The following is a 22,578-nucleotide window of genomic DNA, read 5'->3' on the forward strand; positions in this document are numbered from 1 at the left end:
GTTGATGTTCCCCTTGTCAACACTGTGTGTGTGTGTGTGTCTGTAGGTGTGTGCGTTTGTGTGTGTTAGCGCGCGCGTGTGTACACACACACAAGTCTTATCCACGGAAAAATATCAAGCACACATTGTCCTATATCCCATAAAACGTTTTCGGGTTACAGTAGACATGAACACTCAGCCTGTCTACAAGCTCTAGAAAAGAGCAATACAAACTATTAACATCCTACACCTTATGATAAAAATCAGCTAAAATTTCAACATTACATTATCCCTTTAAAATACACACAAAAAATAAAAATTAATGTTTGTTTTTTGTTTTTTTGGTGATTCCTCTATCTGTTCTATAAGAATTCCAACAGTTTAGCTTAACCCAAATGTCACACCAATTAAAGTTTCAATATTTTCCTCAATTGAATACCTTGGAATGGAAATTGTAGGGCCATGGAAATCTGTCTTTAGGAGGGAGAACTGATAACTAAAACAGAAGGAATTTGGAACCAATGATGCGCTTTGATTGCATGTCGATAATAAGAACGTTAAAGACAGATCTGATATTCTTCATGTATTATCATGGGTAATAAGACATATTACATTAAAAAGATATAAAAATGATTTTTGGGGCATGTATATATAAGAATAAACATTTCTGTTTAATAATAATAATTTAAAAAAAAACTTTACTTACATTAATACTAATTCACAAGTTTTCACCCTACAGCTATTTGTAATAACAAGAGACATACTTCACAAGTACAAAAGGATCTCTCATTTGGTGAGTCATTTTTTTCAACAGTCTAGGAGTTTTATTGACATATCAGGAGGTTTTTTTTGTTTTATGTTTTCAGATACCTGTAACACCACAACGGCTTGCTGTAGCTTTCGAAGCTATCCCGTCTGGTGTATCAATGGTCTTTACACGGTGTATTGTCTCTGGTTCTGTACTTGATGTTCCTATTACCTAATGTTACGGAATTCTCACGAGGTACAATGTTCCTGTCATAAAAACAATACCAAGATTTGTGCTCTTTTCCAACCTGATGTGTGTAGACAGGTGAGGTGTGAAGATATTTACACATTGTCTCCGAAATCTTTTGTAGTAAATCATGTGAAAGAAGCAACACTCAAAATTATTCATTGGTTACCTTGTGAGATTTTTTTTTCTTTCTTTCTTTGTTTAATTGTTAAACTGTAATATGAAACTGAACTCAGCCGTCTGTGATTCCCATTCTGAGAATATTTTACAACTATTTTGGAAATGTACTTTTACTCATAAACTTTAACAAGAGTAAAAGTATACTAATCTTAGACAACATATTTGGCAGCCAAAGATAGTTTTTTATTTCTTCAAATATGGAACACATGTAAAAGAAATCTACTTCATTTTATCTTTTTTCTTGCAGTGGTTTGTATTCACAGATGTAAATTGTCAAAATTTGTAATTATTATTATTATTATTATTATTATTATTATTATTATTATTATTATTATTATTATTATCATTATTATTATGTGTTGTATAATTGTATAATAGGAATGCTGTTAAATTTTTTAAATTGTGTTTCCATTTCCATTATATATATATATATATATATATATATATATATATATATATATATATATATATATATATATATATATATATATATATATATTCTGTCAGCAACAGACAAATACACATTGAAAACATCTCACACATATATATATATATATCACACACACATTAGCATTTTGAAAATTTAGGCCTTTTACAGTGAAAAAGAATATTCCAATAAACCTCAACACATTTTTAATGAGACTTTCATTGGAAAAGTTTTACACAGCCCCCATTCGGAATCTTCACTGTTCAGCTCATTTTATTCACTCTGGGAACATTTTTTACTACTTCAAACACTTGTAAAAACAAAAGAAAATGAGCGATTTTTGCCCATAAATTCCTACCTTAGGACAGGTCTACATTTTCCCCTTCTCACTCAACCTTTCTTGATTGCAGGCTTTCTTGATTTGACATTTTTTTAGGGGATACAGGCATGTCGTTGCTGACCACCTAAACTATTTCAAAACAGCAGTTTTCGAGCCTGGGTTTACCAGCATATTAAAGGGCGTTCCTGCATGTAAGGGGGCGTGAAGGTCGTCCCGAAATAGTAAGCCTATTCATAATCAACTCAATACTACTACTACTACTAAAAGCCCCGTCGATCGTGGTACCTGCCTCATTTAAGCATGATCCTGAAGGATTCTGTGTGTCTGCTGTCGATTATACACTGAATTTTACTCGTGTTTTTGCCTACAACGACCAAACCAGAAGACAACGTCGTGGCTATTTGGACACGGTCAAATTTCAGAAGATATGGAACATTGAAGTCAGCGCTGTAATAATATGACAGCTGGTTACTTTGAGGCTGCAAACGGGTGGCAATAGTGATCATGCAGCATCCTTTGAACATTAGGGCTCCTTACTGTCCTCCGGAAGTTCAGCTCGATCGGGGGACGCATCGCTACCGGAGTTTCATGATTGAAGAGATTCTCACCGAACACCCTGAACACAAAGTTGCGGCTCCGACTAAACAGCTCCTCAAATTCGGAGTACACGCGCTCCTCTCTACTCGATTTCGTAACCAAATGGGTAAGAACATATATCATATGATATATGAATGTAATTTTTTAAACTCTCAAGACCCCCCATCACACAGGTGAACACAGACTTAGTTTATTTTTTAAAAACTTGCATAATTTTATCTATCAATCCGAGTAATTTGCAGTTGGCCTAAATAAATCGAAGACAAACATGTTAGATGCGCAACGCCTAGGTGCTTTTGAAATTAGAACACTTTTAATAGATAACCTGTGCAGATTTAGGCTTCTAAACATTAAAGTTCTATTTTTTTATCTATTGAAAACATGCACAATGTATTAAATATCTGTTTCCATTTTACCTTACAGTGTATTGGTAAATTCTAAACAGCAATATTAATCACTGATTTGTACTTATTTAATCAAGGAAAATATAATTAGCATTAGAGATGTTGCATGAATCACCAGCTATATCTAAATCTTTTGCAGATGGAATTTTCCACACACAATTTAGAACAAAAAATAAAAGAGCGAAATATTTGTGTCTATTGACTGTGTTACCAGGTCATGAATCCAACAATCATTTACATTTATAATTATACAGGCCCATGGCAGCATCTGTCAAACATATAGCACAATGAAAGTTAAGCTAAAATATTTATTTCTTCATTCCCTGTATATCTTCGTCACCATCAATAAATGTTAATTTATATATTAAGACCGATTAGACAAAATGATGTGATACAATTCAAAAGAATGTGCATCATAATACACACATTTCTTTCTTTATCCATTATCTTGAAAGCGTTAAAGGCTGACTGGCCTAACCCTGTGATGTTCCCCTCGTCAACACTGCCCTGTTCACTGGCCTCCCGGCTCAGCTCTTCACTACTATCTGCAGCTGCAAACCTACAGGTTGGCAATTAATTTTTCATTGGGAATGAATTTTGAATTTTTGTTTGAAAAATTCAAAATATTGGGTATAATGATGAAAATGTGTTAAACGTGAATTTTAACACCGTTTAAAATCCTTTCCCAAGTTTTAATGTTTTCCATTAAAATGAGAGAGATGTTAATGTGTAATGTTGAAAAAACTATTTGGAATGAGTCATGTTTTTTTGGTGGTAAACATATTTGTATGAATTTTAGGACCTGCCTCTTGACCTTCACCTTCAGAGAAAACTAGATCATGAATCTGACGGAGCCAACATATGCAAGAAAGGCCGTCGAAGTCGTACTGTGTTTACTGAACTCCAATTAATGGGTCTAGAAAAACGCTTTGAGAAGCAAAAATATCTGTCTACACCTGACAGGTGAGTGTAAAGAATAAAAATATATATATATATATATATATATATATATATATATATATATATATATATATATATATATATATATATATATATATATTAGTATATACATACATAATAATATATTATGATATTATTATATACATACTATACAATTAAAAACATCATAAATAAAAATATAGAAAGGATATATTTACCTTCATGTGACGAGCTTGTTATGGCCATATTCCCTAATGAGGGTAGCCTGGCCTTCTTCGTATTTCTTGATTATCTCCAGGTGAAAAATGAGCCTGTAACAAAAGTGTTTACTTTCTTGCAGTCTGCTCAGTAAAAATAAAACTTAAAAAAGTAGAACATTTATATTAGGTATTCTTTTTTTATGTTACGAATTTTGCCAAATCATCTCATCTCAATATTGTATCTTTTGGATTCACTTTTTAGAGACATGAGCAGACTGAGAAGACTGCAAGAAAGTTAACACTTTTGTTACAGGCTCATTTTTCATCTGCAGCTGAACTAATTTAACAAAATGCACACAGCACATTAGGTGTGGTAGTTGGTGTATTTTTTTGCAGTTTACAAACTATATTTTGTGATCTGCCCATATTTACCATTAATGTTTTTAACAGGGAAACCAAAATATTGCCACACAGGTGATTCCTTCAAGGCTGCCCCTATATAGTATTTTGGTGTACAGATAAAAAAAATATTAATTTTCCTTGCTCGTTGAAAAAAAAAAACTATTAAACATAGAAGGGTTAGGGTTACTTTATAGCATATCTACTAAATAACACATTTACACTTAACCTGCGTGTGGCATTGTGTCCAAGTCTTCAACTCATTCTTTCACATTATACATGCACTATTTTATCCAACACAATAATACCATAGTTAAAATTGAATGACCAAATGTAATGCTTTTTTTTATACCAACAGTTTTTCCAACTTTCATTTCTCTCTCGCTCTCTCTCTCTCTCTCTCTCTCTCTCTCTCTCTTTCTCTCTCTCTCGCTCTCTCTCTCTCCATCCATCCATCCATCCATCCATCCATTTTATAAAGCCGCTTATTTTCACAAGGGTAGCAGCCTTGCTGGTGCCTATCCCAGCAGGCTTCGGACAGTAGGCGGGGGGGGGGACACTCGAACTGGTTGCCAGCCAATTGCAGGGCACACAGAGACAAACAACCATTCAGGCACCCAATCACACATAAGGATAGTTTAATATGTCCAATTCCCCTGCCATGCATGTTTTTGGAATGTGGTAGGAAGCCGGACTGTTTGAAGAGAACCCACGCAGGCTCGCGGGGAGGACATGCAAACCCCACCCCAAGGTCTTTGCTCCTCTCCCTTGGCACTATCAACAGTCTGTGTGTTTTATGATTGAGTCAGGAACTTCTCTCTTGGTCTAAGAAGGTAGATTTGTTCCTTCAAGTGCTGTAGTTTTGCATTGGAGTTTTTAGCCAATTAGAATTCAGCTAACTTGTGTTGCCAGACTGTATGAAATATGCCTTCGCCCGAAGTGCAAGGGCATTCGCTTCAACAGTTGCGGGCCTTCTGTGCCATGTGCAAAGACACATGTAAAGGGGCCATATTTTTAATACACTGCTATAATAGCCAATCGAGTCATCAGATCGCCATCTAGAGGCCTCTCGTTGAACGTGACTGGATGCTCACTGCAGGAAGGCTGTGCTATATTGATCCATCATGTTTAATGTTGGAAGTAAATAAATATCTATTTGAAAAAAAAAAAAAAAAAGAAAAATACATGTTGTGCAACCATGAGCAACCATGAGGCATAACGTACATAGAAGCCAGACCTGGGGACATTTAGCAGAAAATTCAAATCTACTCGTTTTTTCAACCCACAATGGCTGAATAATAGCAAAACAAAAATTGGACCGATGCGAATTTCAGTATTGGCGTCAATGTCAAACAAAAGGATTTATTATTGGAAATGAACCGCAGAAACACTACAAGCAAGTCATTTTGAAGTCTTTCTGAGGAAAGAAAGAAGAATGGACGTTCAATTGAACTAAGTGATGGACAACTGTTTGGGTGAGTCAAACATTTGATTTCTTTATTTTTAACATGTTTTCATGATTTTATTTCGTTCATATTCAATTAGTAGTAAAGAAATAATATTATGTTCTCATGTTAAAGTGCGATTTGTAATTTAGCATACAATCTTGTTAAAGCTTGCTTGCTTTTTATTGCTTTTTATTGCTTGTAATGTTTGTCCTGTGAAGTGCCAGACATTGGGCCCCCGGTTTACAAACTCCCTGTTTTACGTATTTTTCATCTTACGAACGTGGACCACGGCGTTTTTTGTCCCCCTCTTACGCACAAACCTTTCGTCTTACGAACAATCCAACATGCCGGTCAGTGTGTCCGTACTATTTTTTACGCTTTGCTGCATCAACAAAAAGAACTATTCTCGCATGTCACAGAAACGCCGATATGCTATTGGTCTTATAAGGTCACAGTCTCGGTCACGGTCTCAGTCACGGAGATGCCGATATGCTATTGGCCGGCGTCACGTCAATCACAGAAATGTTGATATGCTATTGGCTGAACGCCTTCATCTAGCAGCTAGATGAAGCTAGATTCTAGCTTGATGGCACAGCTGGTCGGTGTGTTATGAAGACTTTGCAAACTTTATCTGTTAGGCATGGCTTCTAAAATTGCTAGTGGTGGTAAAAGAAGAAGTAAGAGGATGATGACAAGAGAAACGAAGCAGGAGATAATAAAAAATACAAAGGAGGCGCACGCATAGTTAACCTTGCGAGGGAGTTTCGCCGTAACCGCTCGGCAATCTTCTTAGGGCAAGACTTTCCTTGCCAGGGGACGGACCTCGGTCAACAACAAAATGGAGAGGCTTCTTCTATTATGGATTAAAGAGAAGGAAATCGCCTGTGATATGGTCTCGTTTAAGAAAAGTTCTCGTTGAAGAAAAAAAAAACTCCCGCGGGTTAATCTCTGCTCCCCTCCCACCCTACCCTATTCTTTTGTATATTTATGTTATTTAATTTAATTGTACAGTAGATTATGTTACTAATTTTTGATATGTGTATAAAGTCGTGATGTTTTTACCTAAGGTTATTGCACGCGTTGCACACATTCACTAATTAACATGGGTTTGGATCGCCCGTCATACGAGCAATTCGAGTTACAAGCATAGCCGCTAACAGATTAAGTTCGTAATACGGAGGCCCACTGTATGTGTGTGTACATATATATAGTGTGTGTACCTATATATATATATAGGTTAATTAGTGAATGTGTGCAATGTGTGATATATATATATATATATATATATATATATATATATATATATATATATATATATATACAGTCAGCCCCCGGTTTACGAGCACCCTGATTTGCGAACAATTCGCCTTACGAGCGTGGATCAGGGAGATTTTTGTCCTCCGCTTACGAGCAAACCTCTCGTCTTGCGAGCATTCCGACAAACCAGCAATTGAGTATGTAGAAATGTTCTCGCCTAACTGCGTCAACATATTCAGCAGTTGCGTCATCTACAATCATTAACGGGTACTTATGGCGGTAACGTGAACGCTATTGGTCTTACAATCTCACACTGACTGTCTCACTCACGGTGTCTAAATATATTACCATTTAAGTGTAGTGTTTGTACAGCTAAAGGGAAAAACAGCTGACATGAAATTAAATGTGCCGATTGTGGGACAAAGAATTGTCATTGGTTTAAATGTGTGTTTTTTTTTAATTAATTGTCAATACATTCCAACCGTTTAAAAAAAAGTGCGAATAATTATCAGTCAGTCAAGGAGACGCCAATATGCTATTGGTCGATTAAGGTCACCCGGTCTCACTCACGGAGATGCTATTGGCCGGCGTCACACGTCAATCACAGAAATGCCGATATGCTATTGGCCGAACACCTTTATCTAGCTTGATGGGACAGGATGGAAGGAAGTAGACAAAATGAGTGAAAAACGGAATGTTTTGAAGACTTTGCAAACTTTATCTGTTAGACATAGCTTCTAAAATTACTAGCAGCGGTAAAGGAAGAAATAAGAGGATGATGTTTTAGTATCTCCGTGATTTGCACCATGACTGAAAGAGTTACTGTAACACTGTAAGACCAATAGCCTATATGCGTTGCCGTATTAACTCAAGAGGTTAATCTCTGCACCCTGTTACGGCTGGTATTACAGTGCCATATAATGGTTGCTTGACAAAACTGCATGTCATGTTAGTCGGCGACTTCCCGACATGCTTTGGGACAGCGCCATTCTTGTAATTCTGTGAGTCGTAACCAACGGTGAACTGACGCTCGAACAAGCCATAAGTGTGGTGCCCAGTAAATACAACTCACACAACCTCCCCTCCGCCTCCACCCAGATCAATTCACGTCGGGAAAAACAGCTGACATGAAATTAAGTGTGCCGATTGCAGGACAAAAAATCGTCACAGGTTTAAATGTGTTTTAATTAATAAGATGTCAATACATTCCAACCGTTTAAAAAAAAAGTGCGAATAATTATCAGTCAGTCAAGGAGACGCCAATATGCTATTGGTCGATTAAGGTCACCCGGTCTCACTCACGGAGATACTATTGGCCGGCGTCACACGTCAATCACAGAAATGCCGATATGCTATTGGCCGAACGCCTTTATCTAGCTTGATGGCACAGCTGGTTGGGATGGAAGGAAGTAGAGAAAACCCTGACTGAAAAAGTTACTTTGACACTGTAAGACCAATAGCATATCTGATTTACCGTATTGACTTCGAGCATTCATCTCTGCTCATCTCTGCTTATCTCAGCACAAGTCACGTCTTTCCAAAGGTAAAAGTCATTATTCCTCCTGTATTTGTTATTTAATGCAACTGTACAGTAGATTATGTCACTTAATATTAATATATGTATACAGCGTGATGATTTTACCTAAGGCTTCTGCGCGCGTTGCACGCATTCACGAATTAACATGGGTCTGGATTGCCCGCTATACGAGCAATTCGAGATACGAGCGTAGCCGCTGAACGGATTAAGTTCGTAACCCGGGGGCCCACTGTATATATATATATATATATATATATATATATATATATATATATATATATATATATATATATATATATATACATACACAGTGGGCCCCCGGTTTAAGAACGCCCTCTCTTACGAACTTTTCGACTTACGAGCGTGGACCGCGGCGTTTTTTGTCCCCCTCTTACGCACAAACCTTTCGTCTTACGAACATTCCGACATACCGGTCAATGTGTTCATATAATTATTTTCGCATTGCTACATCATCGAAATCAAATGTTCACGCTTGTCACGGTAACGCTGAACACTATTGCTCTTACAATGTTACAGTCACTGTCTCAGTCACGGTGTCAGTCACGGAATCAGTCACGGAGATGCCGATATGCTATTGGTCGAGTAAGGTCACAGTCGCGGTCTCACTCACGGAGATGCGGATATGCTATTGGCCGGCGTCACGTCAATCACAGAAATTCCGATATGCTATTAGCCGAAGGCCTTTATCTAGCTTGATGGCACAGCTGGTCAGGATGGAAGGAAGGAGAGAAAATAAGTGAAAAACGGAAAGAAGGAATGTTGTGAAGACTTTGCAAACTTTATCTGTTAGACATGGCTTCTAAAATTGCAAGTGGCGGTAATGGAAGAAGTAAGAGGATGATGACAATAGAAACCAAGCAGGAGATAATAAAAAATACAAAGGAGGCGCACGCACAGTTAACCTTGCTCGTGAGTATGGCCATAACCGCTCAGCAATCTTCTAAGGGCAAGACTTTCCTTGCCGGGGGACGGACCTCGGTCAACAACAAAAAGGAGTGGCTTCTTCTATTATGGATTAAAGAGAAGGAAATCACAGGTGATATGTTCTAGTTTGAGAAAAGTTCCTGTTTAAGAAAATAAATAAATAAATTCTGCGGGTTGGTCTCTGCTCCCCTCTGCCTTCACCCAGCTCAAGTCACGTCGCCCCAAAGGTAAATGTCATTTTTCCTTTGTATATTTATGTTATTTAATTTAACTGTACAGTAGATTATGTTAATAATTTTTAATATGTGTATAAAGTCGTGATGTTGTTACCTAAGGTTTTTGCACACGTTGCGGGCATTCACTTATTAACATCGGTTTGGATTGCCCGTCATATGAGCAGTTCGAGTTACGAGCGTAGCCGCTGAATGGTTTAAGTTCGTAACACGGGGGCCCACTGTATATATATATATATATATATATATATATATATATATATATATATTGGATCTCTGTGTTGCAACACCCCGATTTACGTTATTTTCATGTTGCGACCTGGAGTACTGAGTTTTTTCATCCCCTCTTTATGACATTTTCACGGATTTGCGACAAAAACAACTGTTATGGGCTGGCTGTATTTGTGTTGTTTGGGCACTTATTTACTATTGCTGCCGAACTGCTTCCATGCAACGCGTGACGACAATGCTAGTCTGCTATTTGTCGGCGTCTCTTCACGAAGATGGTGGTCTGCTATTGGTCGGCTTCACTTGTTTTAAAATGGCGGAACGGTAAAGCGTTGTTTGATTGTGAGTGGTAACAAAACCATGTTTATAAGATGAGTAAAGAAAATCCTTTATTTGTCCCACAGTGGGGAAATTGCATCGGCAACAGCATGAGGGATAAAACAAGTGACACGCCAGATAAGATTACGGTACACACAGACTATATATATATGTGCCTAAAAAGTAAATAAATAAAAACACTATAATAAGGATGCACTATACTGTATATACAAAATAGTTACACTGCATTGGGTAGATAGATTATTTCACATGTCATGTCACCCACCTCCCGTATTGAGTCCAGAGAACAGCCTAGAACTGACCTGATTTCCTGATTACCTTGTCCAGCCTCTTCCTCTCCCTCTCAGTGATGCTGGTGCTCCAGCAAACCACACCATACAGAATTGCTGATGCCACCACAGTCATAGAAAGTCTTTAGGAGTGCCCCCTGCACTCCAAAAGACCTCAATGTCCTAAGAAGGTAGAGCCTGCTCTGACCTTTCCTGTACAGTGGGGTTCAGGTACGCACCCAAGAGGCCACTCTCTCAATGCCCATACCCTGAATGTTCACCACTGAGGGGGCGGACTGGTGCCTGCAAAAATCCACCACCATCTCCTTGATCTTCCCTGCATTAATGAGGAGGTGATTTAGCAGAAACCAGTCCACAAAGTCCTGTGTCAGTTTCCTGTACTCTGCATCATCGTTGCCATTGCTCAGGACGACAATAGCAGAGTCATCTGAAAATTTCAGCAGGACTGTCGTCCGTGTTGTATCTAAAATATGCAGTGTAGAGGGTGAAAAGGAAGGGTCCCAGCTCCTTACCCTGGGGGACTCCCACACTACAGGTCAAAGGGGCAGACACACAGTTCTGGGTTCTCACAAACTGGAGCCTGTTTGTGAGATAGTCCAGGATCCATTCTGCCAGCTGTAGGTCCACTCCAGCCCGCTCCAGCTTGTCCCTCAGGAGAGCTAGCTGAATGATGTTGAAAGCGCTGGAGAAGTGGAAGAATAGGATCCTCACAGCACTGCCGGGCTTCTCCAGATGAACTAGATCGCGATGTAACAGGTACATCACTTCTGTCCCGATACCAGATTGATAGGCGAACTGCAGCAGGTCCATAGCTGAGCCCACTTCACAGCCGAGGTGGCCCAGGATCAGCCTCTCCAGTGTCTTCATCAGGTGTGATGTTAGTGCCACTGGCCTAAAGCTGCTGAGGTCATTAATGTGCAGTGTCTTGGGCACTGGAACCACACAGGAGGTCTTCCATAGCTGTGGTACCACCCTCAGCATAAGGCTCATGTTGAAGACATGCTCCAAAATCCAACACAGTTCATCCACGCAGGACTTCAGGAGCCTGGAGCTGATCCCATCTGGCCCAACTGCCTTCCGAGGCTTGATCCTCCTCAGCTCATTCCTCACCTGGAGTGATGTGAAAGACGGGAGGAATAGGGGGCTGTGATTGTTCTTGAGATGGTGAGAGGGTGGAAAGGTGTGTGGAGTAAGAGGTGTGAGGGCCTGGGATAATTGGGGGCAGGCCACGTGACAAGGAGTGGACTTGACACTGCTGCAAGGGGGGGGGGGGGGGGGGGGGGGGGTGACTGGTCGAATCCTTTGAAATGATAGTTCAAGTCGTTTGCCCAGCTCTGGTCCCCCTCAACCCGTGGGTGGGGTGCTTTGAAGCCTGAGATGGTCTTTAGGCTCCTCCACACCCCATTGATGTTCTGCTGCTGCAGCTGCTCCTCCATCTTTCTCCTGTACCTCGCCTTTCCCTCCCTGATCTTCCTTCTCAACTCCTTATGTACAGCTCTCAGCTCCACCCTGTCCCCTGACCTGAAAGCTCTCTTCTTCTCCTTCAGCAGAGCTTTGATATTAGGGGTAATCCACGGTTTATTATTTGCGAAATACCTAGCCGTTCTGGCAGGGATAGTGTTCTCTTAACAAAAGTTTATGTAGCCCATTATAGTGTCTGTAACCCCATGTGTCTGTGACCCCATGTGATACTCCAGATATGAGGAAGAGGGCCTGTGGGTGCTGTGTCTGCAATTTGCTGGTAACTGAGAGGAGTGTGTTGTCAGCAGTGTTCGCGTTAGCAGAGGGGGGCACGTACACCCCAATTACGATAACATGCATGAATACCCTCAGCAGGTAGCATGGCTCCATGCTAACTGCTGGCAGTTCAACACAAATAATAAAAGCAGCGACACACCGGAATGGTAATATCTTAGACTTAGTGTAAACCCGTGGCCTAACTGCCTCAAATGTCACAATTTTGCCGTATACTAACGCTTTGTCTGATCATTATCTTATAACATTTGAAGTCCTAGCTCAGTGTGGTCTGATTATCCACAACCAAGGCTTTAAGAGCCGTGATATTAACTCATCAACCACTGCTGCACTTTCTGAATTACTGCCTTCTGCAACAGCTGCCTTTCCGTCTTTCACTGGTTCAGTTGATAAGCTCGCGAATGATTTTAATACGGTTCTTTTAAATTCCCTAAACTCTATTGCGCCATTGAAACTTAAAACTTGTCTGAAGCGGCACACTCCGTGGTTTACGGATGAAAGGCGTACGTGCAAATTGTTAAAGTAGACAACTTGAGCGTAGAGGGCGAACAACTAAACTTGAGTTTTTCCGTCTGGTCTGGTGTGATAGCTTGCTGAAATATAAAGAGGCTGTTAGGTAAGCAAAAACAAATTACTTTTCCAAAATGATTAGTCTCAATAAAAACAACCCAAAATATTTATTTGACACGGTAGCACAGCTAACCCAACAGCAGTAGATTAATCATAGTTCCCTCCATTCAGCACATGCTTTCATGCAATTCTTTACTCAGCGGATTCAGCTAATAAGGGACGAGATAAAAAAAAGGCAGCACCACTTACCCCCTCGGCTGTGATTGTTGATGCTAGTTCGGACAATCAGGTTCTAGAAAGTCTGGTTACCCTGTCCCAGTTTGATTTAGTATCCCTGGAGTGTCTTACACACCTGGTTAATGCAGCAAAGCAGACGTCCTACATGCTCGACCCACTTCCAGGCAAATTTGTTAGACTTATTCCCGGGTCATCTGTCTTGAATATTATCAATCTGTCACTCTCCTCTGTCATTGTACTTGAAGCTTTTAAGACGGCCGTCATTCAACCATTACTTAAGAAACCTCACCTAGATCCTGAAAATCTCTTTAACTATTAGCCAGTGTCACACCTCCTGTTTATTGCCAAAATTCTTGAGAAAGTTGAAGTGCAACAGCTTAGCGATTTTATGATAGATAACAATAGATTTGAACTCTTTCAGTCAGGTTTTAGGGCCAACCACTCAACTGATATAGCCCTTGTAAAAGTGATGAATGATCTTCTCTTAGCTATGGATTCCAACATCTCATCAATATTATTATTGCTTGACTTTAGTGCCGCATTTGACACTATTGATCATCAGATTCTTATAGAACATCTTAAATCATGTGTTGGTATCTCGGGATCAGCACTTTCTTGGTTCAGATCTTACATCCTGGGAAGGACGCATAGTGTCTCTTATGGCAATGCGATCTCTGAATCTTTCTCCGTCTCATGTGGTGTCCCACAGGGGTCAGTACTTGGTACCTTACTATTCAACATCAACTTGATTCCTCTTGGCGATGATATACGTAAACATGCTATTAATTTTCATTGCTATGCTGATGATACCCAACTGTATATGCCTTTAGAAATAACAGAACCGTGCAAGTGCAGTAAACTGGAGGCCTGCCTTGCCGAGATTAAACAATGGATGTCTTCCAATTTTCTGCTTCTTAAAGATCGTAAAACAGAGATGTTAATTATTGGCACTGCTCATCATCAGCATTTGATTAAGAATACCACGTTGAACCTGGAAAACTATACTATTTCCCAAAGTATTTCTGCAAAAATTCTCGGCGTGATATTTGACTCAACTCTCCTTTCGAACACATATTAATAACATGACAAGAACGCCGTTTTTTCATCTTCGCAATATAGGTAAAATTCGCCCTATTCTTTCTCTTAGCGATGCAGAAACATTAATTCATGCATTTGTTACGTCGCGCCTAGACTATTGTAATGTTTTGTTTTCTGGACTTCCCATGTCCTACATCAAAAGCCTGCAGTCTGTACAGAATGCAGCAGCGAGACTATTGACAAGGACGAGAAAGTTTGATCATATTACTCCGATACTAGCTCACCTGCATTGGCTTCCAATACACGTGAGATGTGATTATAGGGTGCTGTTAATTACTTATAACATTTTACGCGGTTTAGCTCCTTCCTATCTCGTCGACTTAGTATATCACCATATGTTCCGTCCCGACAACTTTGATCACAAAATGCCGGTTTGCTATCGACCCCACGGGCTAAAAAGAAGTCCGCGGGATCAAGGGCATTTTCCATTCGCGCGCCAGTACTATGGAATGCCCTACCTATGGAAGTTTGCGCAGCCACCTCAGTAGAAATCTTTAAATCCCGACTAAAAACACATTTATATTCAAAAGCATTTAGTTAATTGAGCCTGTCTGCAGCTTTCTTCTTTTTTCCTTTTTCCTGCCACCCTCTTCCGGCTCGGAGAGGGGGCTAGCTAGATAGTGAAGGTTGACGACCACCTCCATTTGGTCCTGCGCTGATCGACCATCGCGGGTTAGGAGATCGGCCGTCTGCGGTCCACTTGGTTGGAATGTGGGATGGTTCCTGCCCAATGGCTTTGCCTGCTGTCAAGACATCACTGCACTGTATAACATAATATGTTTTCTGTAATCTTTATTGTTTATGTGTATCTATTTGTCTGTATTTGGTACATGCAGCATCCACTTCAACCGGTGGGCCTGGAAGAGGGCTCCTCCCACCTGTGGTTCCTTCTGGAGGTTTCTGATTTTCCCCTAATTGAGTTTTATCTTCCCCTTCTCGGAGCTTTGACAGGGGATGCTGTTGTGTACCTCAGACTGAAAGGATGTCTCTGTATGACTTCTTTTTTTGAAAGAAGTCTCCACATGACCTTTTTTCATCTGTGAAGCCCTTTTAGACTTCGGTGATTTAGGGCTATACAAATAAAATTTGATTGATTGATTGAATGTCCCTGCTACACAGTTTGTTTTTTTTATAGACAGTGCCCCGGCTTGCACCAACACTCATTCACAAATACAGCCAGACCTCCACCTTTCCTCTTACCACTGTCCTTCGTCCTGTCTGCCCGCAACAAGTGAAAATAGTCCAATGTCACAGATGAGTCCGGGATGTGAGGGGTTAATCAGGTCTCCGTGAAGACAATAACGCTACAGTGCCGGTACTCTTGCTGGTGCCGGGTGAGGGCCGCCAGCTCGCAAGTCTTATTGGGAAGAGATCTAACATTTCCCATAATGACAGAGGAAAGAACAGGTCTTAAACATCTCTTCTTTTTGCGGAGTTTCCTTCCCGAATGGCGTCCTCAGCGAGTTTTCCGAAGCAGCTCCTCAAGAATCACATTATTGTCCCTAAAGCCCGATCGCGCTCCGTAACGTGATCAGATGTTATCTACAGTAGACAATGGACTCACGGGCTACGACGCACATTTGGCTTCCAAAATCCAAGGAAATTCAGAAGAAAGTACAGTCGGCCCCTGGTTTACGAACTCCCAGTTTTACGTATTTTTTATCTTACGAACGTGGACTGCGGCTTTTTTTGTCCCCCTCTTACGCACAAACCTTTCGTCTTACGAACGATCCAACATGCCGGTCAGTGTGTCCGCACTATTTTTTTCGCTTTGCCGCATCAACAAAAAGAACTATTCTCGCATGTCACGGAAACGCCGATATGCTATTGGTTTTATAAGGCCACAGTCACAGTCTCAGTCACGGAGATGTCGATATGCTATTGGTCGATTAAGGTCACAATTACGGTCTCAGTCACAGAGATGCCGATATGCTATTGGCCGGCGTCACGTCAATCACAGAAATGCTGATATGCCATTGGCCGAACGCCTTCATCTGGCTTGATGGCACAGCTGGTCAGTGTGTTGTGAAGACTTTGCAAACTTTTATCTGTTAGACATGGCTTCTAAAATTGCAAGTGGCGGTAAAGGAAAAAGTAAGAGGATGATGACAATAGAAACGAATCAGGAGATAATAAAACATTACGAAGGAGGCGCACGCAGAGTTAACCTTACTAGTGAGTGAGTGAATGTCTTTTTTCCTTTGTATATTTATGTTATTTAATTTAACTGTACAGTAGATTATGTTTCTAATTTTTATTATATGTATAAAGTCATGATGTTTTTACCTATGGATTTTGCACGCGTTGCACACATTCACTAATTAACATAGGTTTGGATTGCCCGTCATACGAGCAATTCAAGTTACGAGCATAGCCGATGAACGGATTAAGTTCGTAACACGGGGGCCCACTGTACTTGGTTATGTAGCACTGAATATTAATGAAATGTATATACAAAAAGTGCAGAAAAAGGAAAAACTTAAGTCACTAAAATGGGGGGAAAAAAGTCCAGAGGTGGCTAGAGCTGTTGCCTTCAGCAGCCAACATCTACTGGCGCCGATCAATGGGAATGTCTATGAAAGAAATAAAGCAACACACTGCCGGATATTTATAGTGCATTTTACTGCTTATTTCAAAGTTGAAAGTGTTAGCCATGGGTCCCAAGATTGCTAGTGATGTTAAAGAGAGAAGTAAGAAGATGATTTATATCGAAACGATCCCTTATTAGGGAATATGGGCATAACAAGCAGCACTCAAAGGTCAATCCTTTCTATATTTTTTACTTATGGTGTTTTCTGATTTTATACGTGCATATTATATATACGGAGCACTTACTATACTATTTTGGTACCAATTTTTAATATGTATGTGTGTGTGTGTGTGTGTATATATATATATATATATATATATATATATATATATATATATATATATATATATTCTGCTCCTGCTAACGTTTCAGTTAGCTAGGCAGATAGTTCCTCCAATAAAGACTACTGTTGGTAATAATCACTTTAGATGCTTTAAAATAGGTGTTAAACTGAAAGAACAAAGACATAAAAACTATTTACATGCTGCTGCAAATAAAATACAACAAAGTAACGAGCTTCACTTGAATGCCACATGATATAGCATGTTAGGCAAGCATGCTAACGTCGCGAGCTAAGGCGCTCGCCAATCTCCATAAGCAAACTGATTCCCCACCGTCTTTGTAATACAAATATTCAAACAATAACACCAACAAACATGCAAAATGCTAAACAAACAAAAACATATAGACATACAGTCTATGCTGGGATCAAGGCTTGAGTACATAGGAGTTGTAGCCACTCAAGCATTGCTTTCTTGCTCAATGGGAAAACAGGAAGTGCACAACACAACAGGATCCGGTTGCCCTTTCACATTAACGCAAATTTTTAAACGAACGAAATGAACAGTTTTATAACCATAGAAACAGTACAATGGCTGAGCCATAACTATATATATATATATATATATATATATATATATATATATATATATATATATATATATATATATATATATATATATATATATATATATATATATATATTGCAGTGTGCAAAGGTATATGTGGATATGTGGACGGGCCCATATAGTAAATAAACAGTTGCAATAGCCAATCGAGTAATAAGGTGGCCATCTCGAAGCCTCACGTTGAAGGTGACGTTATTGGATACTCATCTGACCTAAGCAAAAACTGCATGGGAGGCAGTGCTATGTTGATCAACTGTGTTTAATGTTGAAAATTTGAAGTTGTTAAATAAAGAAATTTATAAAAGAAAAAAAAAGTTGCTCAAACAAGCTCTACACCATGTTGCTTGGCTGATCTGCATTAAAGGTGTAGTGTACAGTGAAGCCAGACCCACAGAAAAATCAAATCTACTCGCTTTTTTTTAATCCAAAATGGCTGAAAAAGAGCAAAACGTAGATTGGACGGACGTAAATTTCAGCATGGGCTTCCATGTCATTAGAACATGATTTATTATTGGAAATGAACAAACTACAAATAAGTCATTGAAGTCTTTCTGAGGAAAGAAGGAAGAATGGATTTGAAACAAGTAGGGAGTGGCCGCTTTGGTGAGTGCAAGCGTTTTATTTACTTTTTCATTTTTTATTTTTTTTGTAATTTCATTTCATTCATTCATTCATTCAATTAATGGTAAAAAAATAAAATCACATCCTTACATTAAAAAACTGTGATTTCTGATTTAGGATAAATCTTATTCAAGCTTGCCTGCTCTTGGTGGACTTCACAAAACTTCATGGACAAATAATTTTAAATTGTTATTAATTATTTTAAGTTTTGGCTGTCCATCCATCCATCCCTCTCTGCCACCCTCCCTCCCTCCCTCTCTCTTCTGCTTATCCGAGATTGGGTCGCGGGAGCAGCAACGTCATCAGGGATGCCCAGAAACTAGAAATTCTGTCCATAAAGGGAATTAACAGAATTGGTGACAAAGCCTTGGCGGAGTCCAACCCCCACTGGAAACGGATTTGACTTACTGTCAGCAATGCTTACCAAACTCTGACGTCAGTGGTACAGAAGTGAACAGCCCATTTCAAAGCGATTGGTGCCCCGTACTGAAGAAGCACCCTCACAGAACATCCCAAGGGACATGGTCGAATGCCTACTCCAAGTCCACAAATTATCTGTAGACTGGATGGGCGAACTCCAATGCACCCTTGAGGATCCTGCCGAGGGTGTAGAGCTTGTCCACTGTTCCACAGCTGGGAGGAAATCACACTGCTCCTCCTGAATTTGAGGTTTGACCTCCTGATAGATCCTCCTCTCCAGCACCCCTGAATAGAATTTAGGGCAGAGGCTGAGGAGTGTGATTCCTTTGTAGTTCGAACACACCCTCCAGTCCCCCTTCTTATAAAGGGAGACCACCACTCCAGTCTGCCAATCCAGGGGCACTGTCCCCGATGTCCACGCGATGTTGCAGAGGCGTGTCAGCCAAGACAGCCCTACAGCATCCAGAACGTGTAGAAACTCTGGGTGGATCACATCAACCCTCGGGGCCTTGGCACCAAAGAGTTTTTTTGACCACCTCGGTGACTTCAGCCCCATAGATGGAAGGGCCCACCTCAGAGCCTCTAGGCTCTGCTTCCTCAGAGGACGACGTGGCGGTGGAGTCGAGGAGGTCTTTGAAGTATTCTGCCCACTGTCTCATGATATCCCGAATTTAGGTTAGCAGCGCCCCATCCTCATTGTACTCAGTGTTGATTGTACACAGCTGCTTCCTCCTCTTGAGATGCCAGATGGTTGACCAGAATTTGTTCGAAGCTGTCCGTAAGTCATTTTCAACGAACTCCTTCTGCTTCGGCGACTGCTGAAGCCGCACACCGCTTATCCAGTCGGTACCTGTCTGCTGCCTCTGGAGTCCCACAGGCCAGAAAGGACTGGTAGGACTCCTTCTTTAGCTTGACGGCATCAGGGATTGCCGCCACGACAGGCACCGCCCACCTTATCAGCCGCCTCGACAATGGAGGCGTGGAACATGGTCCACTCAGAATCAATGTCCCTCATCTCCCCTGGGGTTTGGGAGAAATTTTACCAGAGGTGGGTGTTGAAACTCCTTCTGACAGGAGACTCTGCCAGATGTTTCCAGGCAACCCTCACAATACGTTTGGGCCTGCCAGGTCTGACCGGCATCCTCCCCGACCATTGGAAATCCGCCCCTCTCTTCACCTGAGTGTTCAAAACATGTGGTCGGAAATCCGATGACACCACCACAAAGTCAATCATCGAACTGCGGCCTAGGGTGTCCTGCTGCTAAGTGCACATATGGACAACCCTATGTTTGAACATGGTGTTTGTTACCGACAATCCGTGATGAGCACAGAAGTCCAATAACAAGAAGGGAGGGTTCCAATTACGCCACTCCAGGTCTCACTGTTATTGCTCATGTGAACAATGAAGTCTCCCAGCAGAACAAGGGAGTCCTCAGAGCGCACCCTCCAAGGACTCCAAAAAGGGTGGGTACCCACCTGTAGAAGGCGGAAGGCTCTCATTCACTGTAGGAAACCCCAATGTACAGGCACTTAGCTGGGGGGCAATGAGTATGCCGGACTTAGTAAAAAGCTGCTGAAATAATGGTGATATATTTTCAAAATAACTTAGAAAGTTATCAACTGTGACCCTTAAAGCTAACAGAAAGAATGTTTGTTTGACTCGCTTCAGCATGATTTTGTGTTTTTGATAAATAGTGAGCAATTACATTTACCTTTTTGAAAATGCATTTTGAGCCATCTGTAGTACCCAAAAAGGGAACAGAGGGTATATTAAGCATCATAACTTCATTTTGATTGCTTCAACTCCCAGAAGTAGGTGACATCATCATAAATCATCCCATTTAGTGGTTTGGACACAATCCAACTTGCTCCTTTGGTATGAACGGGTGAAGACATACTATAGATAAAAAAAAAAAACTGAAAAAACAAACGCGATTGCCATTCAATTAGTTTTAAATCGGTGGCTTGTTCAGTGAATCCTGGTCTTGGTCACTCCCAAAGAGAACCATAGTATCTACGTCTGTTTCCTCCAGCTCTGCCTCCTGTCTTCTCCTCAATGGCACCACAGTCTTGTACACCTTCCCTTTCATTTTAAATGAAACTCTTCTATCACACATGAAATCTGACATTTTTGTCCACCTGTTCCAGCCTTTCACAAAGCTTTTTCACATCTTTTCCACATCTTTTGACCTCTTCTGTCACACCTACAGCACATGCCCTCATACATGTCCTGCACTGTTCTAACATACTTCTCTGCCACTCCAGACTTCTTCATACAATACCACAATACATCCCTTAGTACCCTGCAACCTTCTCGGTACTTTTCTATCAACATTCTCAAAGCTAATACTACATCTGTAGTGCTCTCTTTCCGCATGAAACTTTATTGCTGTTCACAAATGCTCACTTCTGTCCTTAAGCTTCATTTATGCTTGACTTGTTCGTGAGCTCCGTATGTTTAATTGACGTAATTTCAGCAAGTACGGCCCCTACGTGGCGACGGCCTGGGCCAAATTTTCTGCAACGCTTATGTTCCGGAATTTATTTACAAACATGGAAAACATAGCGGACGAACTATTGCTTATGAAAGTTTGCTGGTACAAATACCTTTATGATTTGACTGAAAAGAACTACTGTAACCTAAATCCTGTAAACAACTTCTGGACCGCACATACACTGGGGAGAGATGAGGAGTCTTTAAAAAAAAAAAAAAAAAAGCTTGGAAGAATTTAGATCATTTGTATTGGACATACTAAATTGTAGGTGTGATTGGGTGCGTGAATGGTTATTTCTCTCTATGTGCCCTACGATTGCCTGGCAACCAATTCAGGGTTTTCCCCCCGCTACTGCCCAAAGCCAGATGGGATAGGCACCAGCAAGCCTGCAATCAACCCTGGTGAGAATAAGCGGCTCTAGAAAATGGGTGAATGGATGGATGATTCTATCAGGATTCTCTACCTCTATTATAGAGTAGTCGTGTTTGTATGCCGTAGACCCTTTTACTGCCATCCATAGTATGGGAGAATATCAGATGGCTGTGGGGGAAAGCCGCACCGAGTATAATGTGCTGCAAAACGCGTGGCGGGGAGATTTGGCGTGCCCCATTTTCACACAGAGCATTCATGCATCACGCACAAACCAAGCTTTAGTCTTCCTTCAAGTACTCTTTTCTATAACTTCATGGCTTGTCAAAGTTATACTTCAATAGTCATCACGACACTGCACATCCCACTAAAGGCATTCTAATCAATTAAGTGACTTACAATAAATAAAGAACCATACTCTGTTCCTTATGTATTACAATAAGAAACAATATGAAAACCATCATTTGACATCTTGAACCATCAAAATGTCATAAAAAATGATGTCATAAAAATGCATTTGAGATACAATATAAACTAGAGCTGCAAGAGGCTATAAAGGGCCCTCGCAGACCTGTGCACATTGGGGTATGAACAGGTCGGGGTATGAACAAGGACTATGAACGATGAAAACTTAGTTGTAGATCACTTCAGTGCAAGACTCTTATCAAGTTTGTAAAAATTAGAGAAGGTGGGTTGAGTTACTGCAGCTTTTCTCGTTACAGTTGTGTGACTTTACGCTGTCGTATCGGCCACGCCCATTATCGAAACATCGTACCATT

General features: G+C 40.5%; 1 protein-coding gene across 1 annotated transcript in view; it reads left to right on the top strand.

Moving 5' to 3' along the window:
* The first annotated feature begins 2,204 nt into the window (after positions 1-2,204).
* Positions 2,205-22,578, top strand: part of barx1 (BARX homeobox 1) — a 33,843-nt gene continuing 13,469 nt past the window's right edge. Inside the window, exons 1-3 of the mRNA XM_088422746.1 lie at positions 2,205-2,623; positions 3,377-3,486; positions 3,721-3,884. Coding sequence (XP_088278872.1) covers positions 2,425-2,623; positions 3,377-3,486; positions 3,721-3,884 — 473 coding nt within the window. The 5' untranslated portion in view covers positions 2,205-2,424. The remainder of the gene's footprint in view (positions 2,624-3,376; positions 3,487-3,720; positions 3,885-22,578) is intronic.

Source organism: Hippichthys cyanospilos, chromosome 9 (assembly GCF_059441005.1).
Source record: "Hippichthys cyanospilos isolate Australia breed blue-spotted pipefish chromosome 9, RoL_Hcya_1.0, whole genome shotgun sequence".
NCBI classification, from domain to species: Eukaryota; Metazoa; Chordata; class Actinopteri; order Syngnathiformes; family Syngnathidae; genus Hippichthys; species Hippichthys cyanospilos.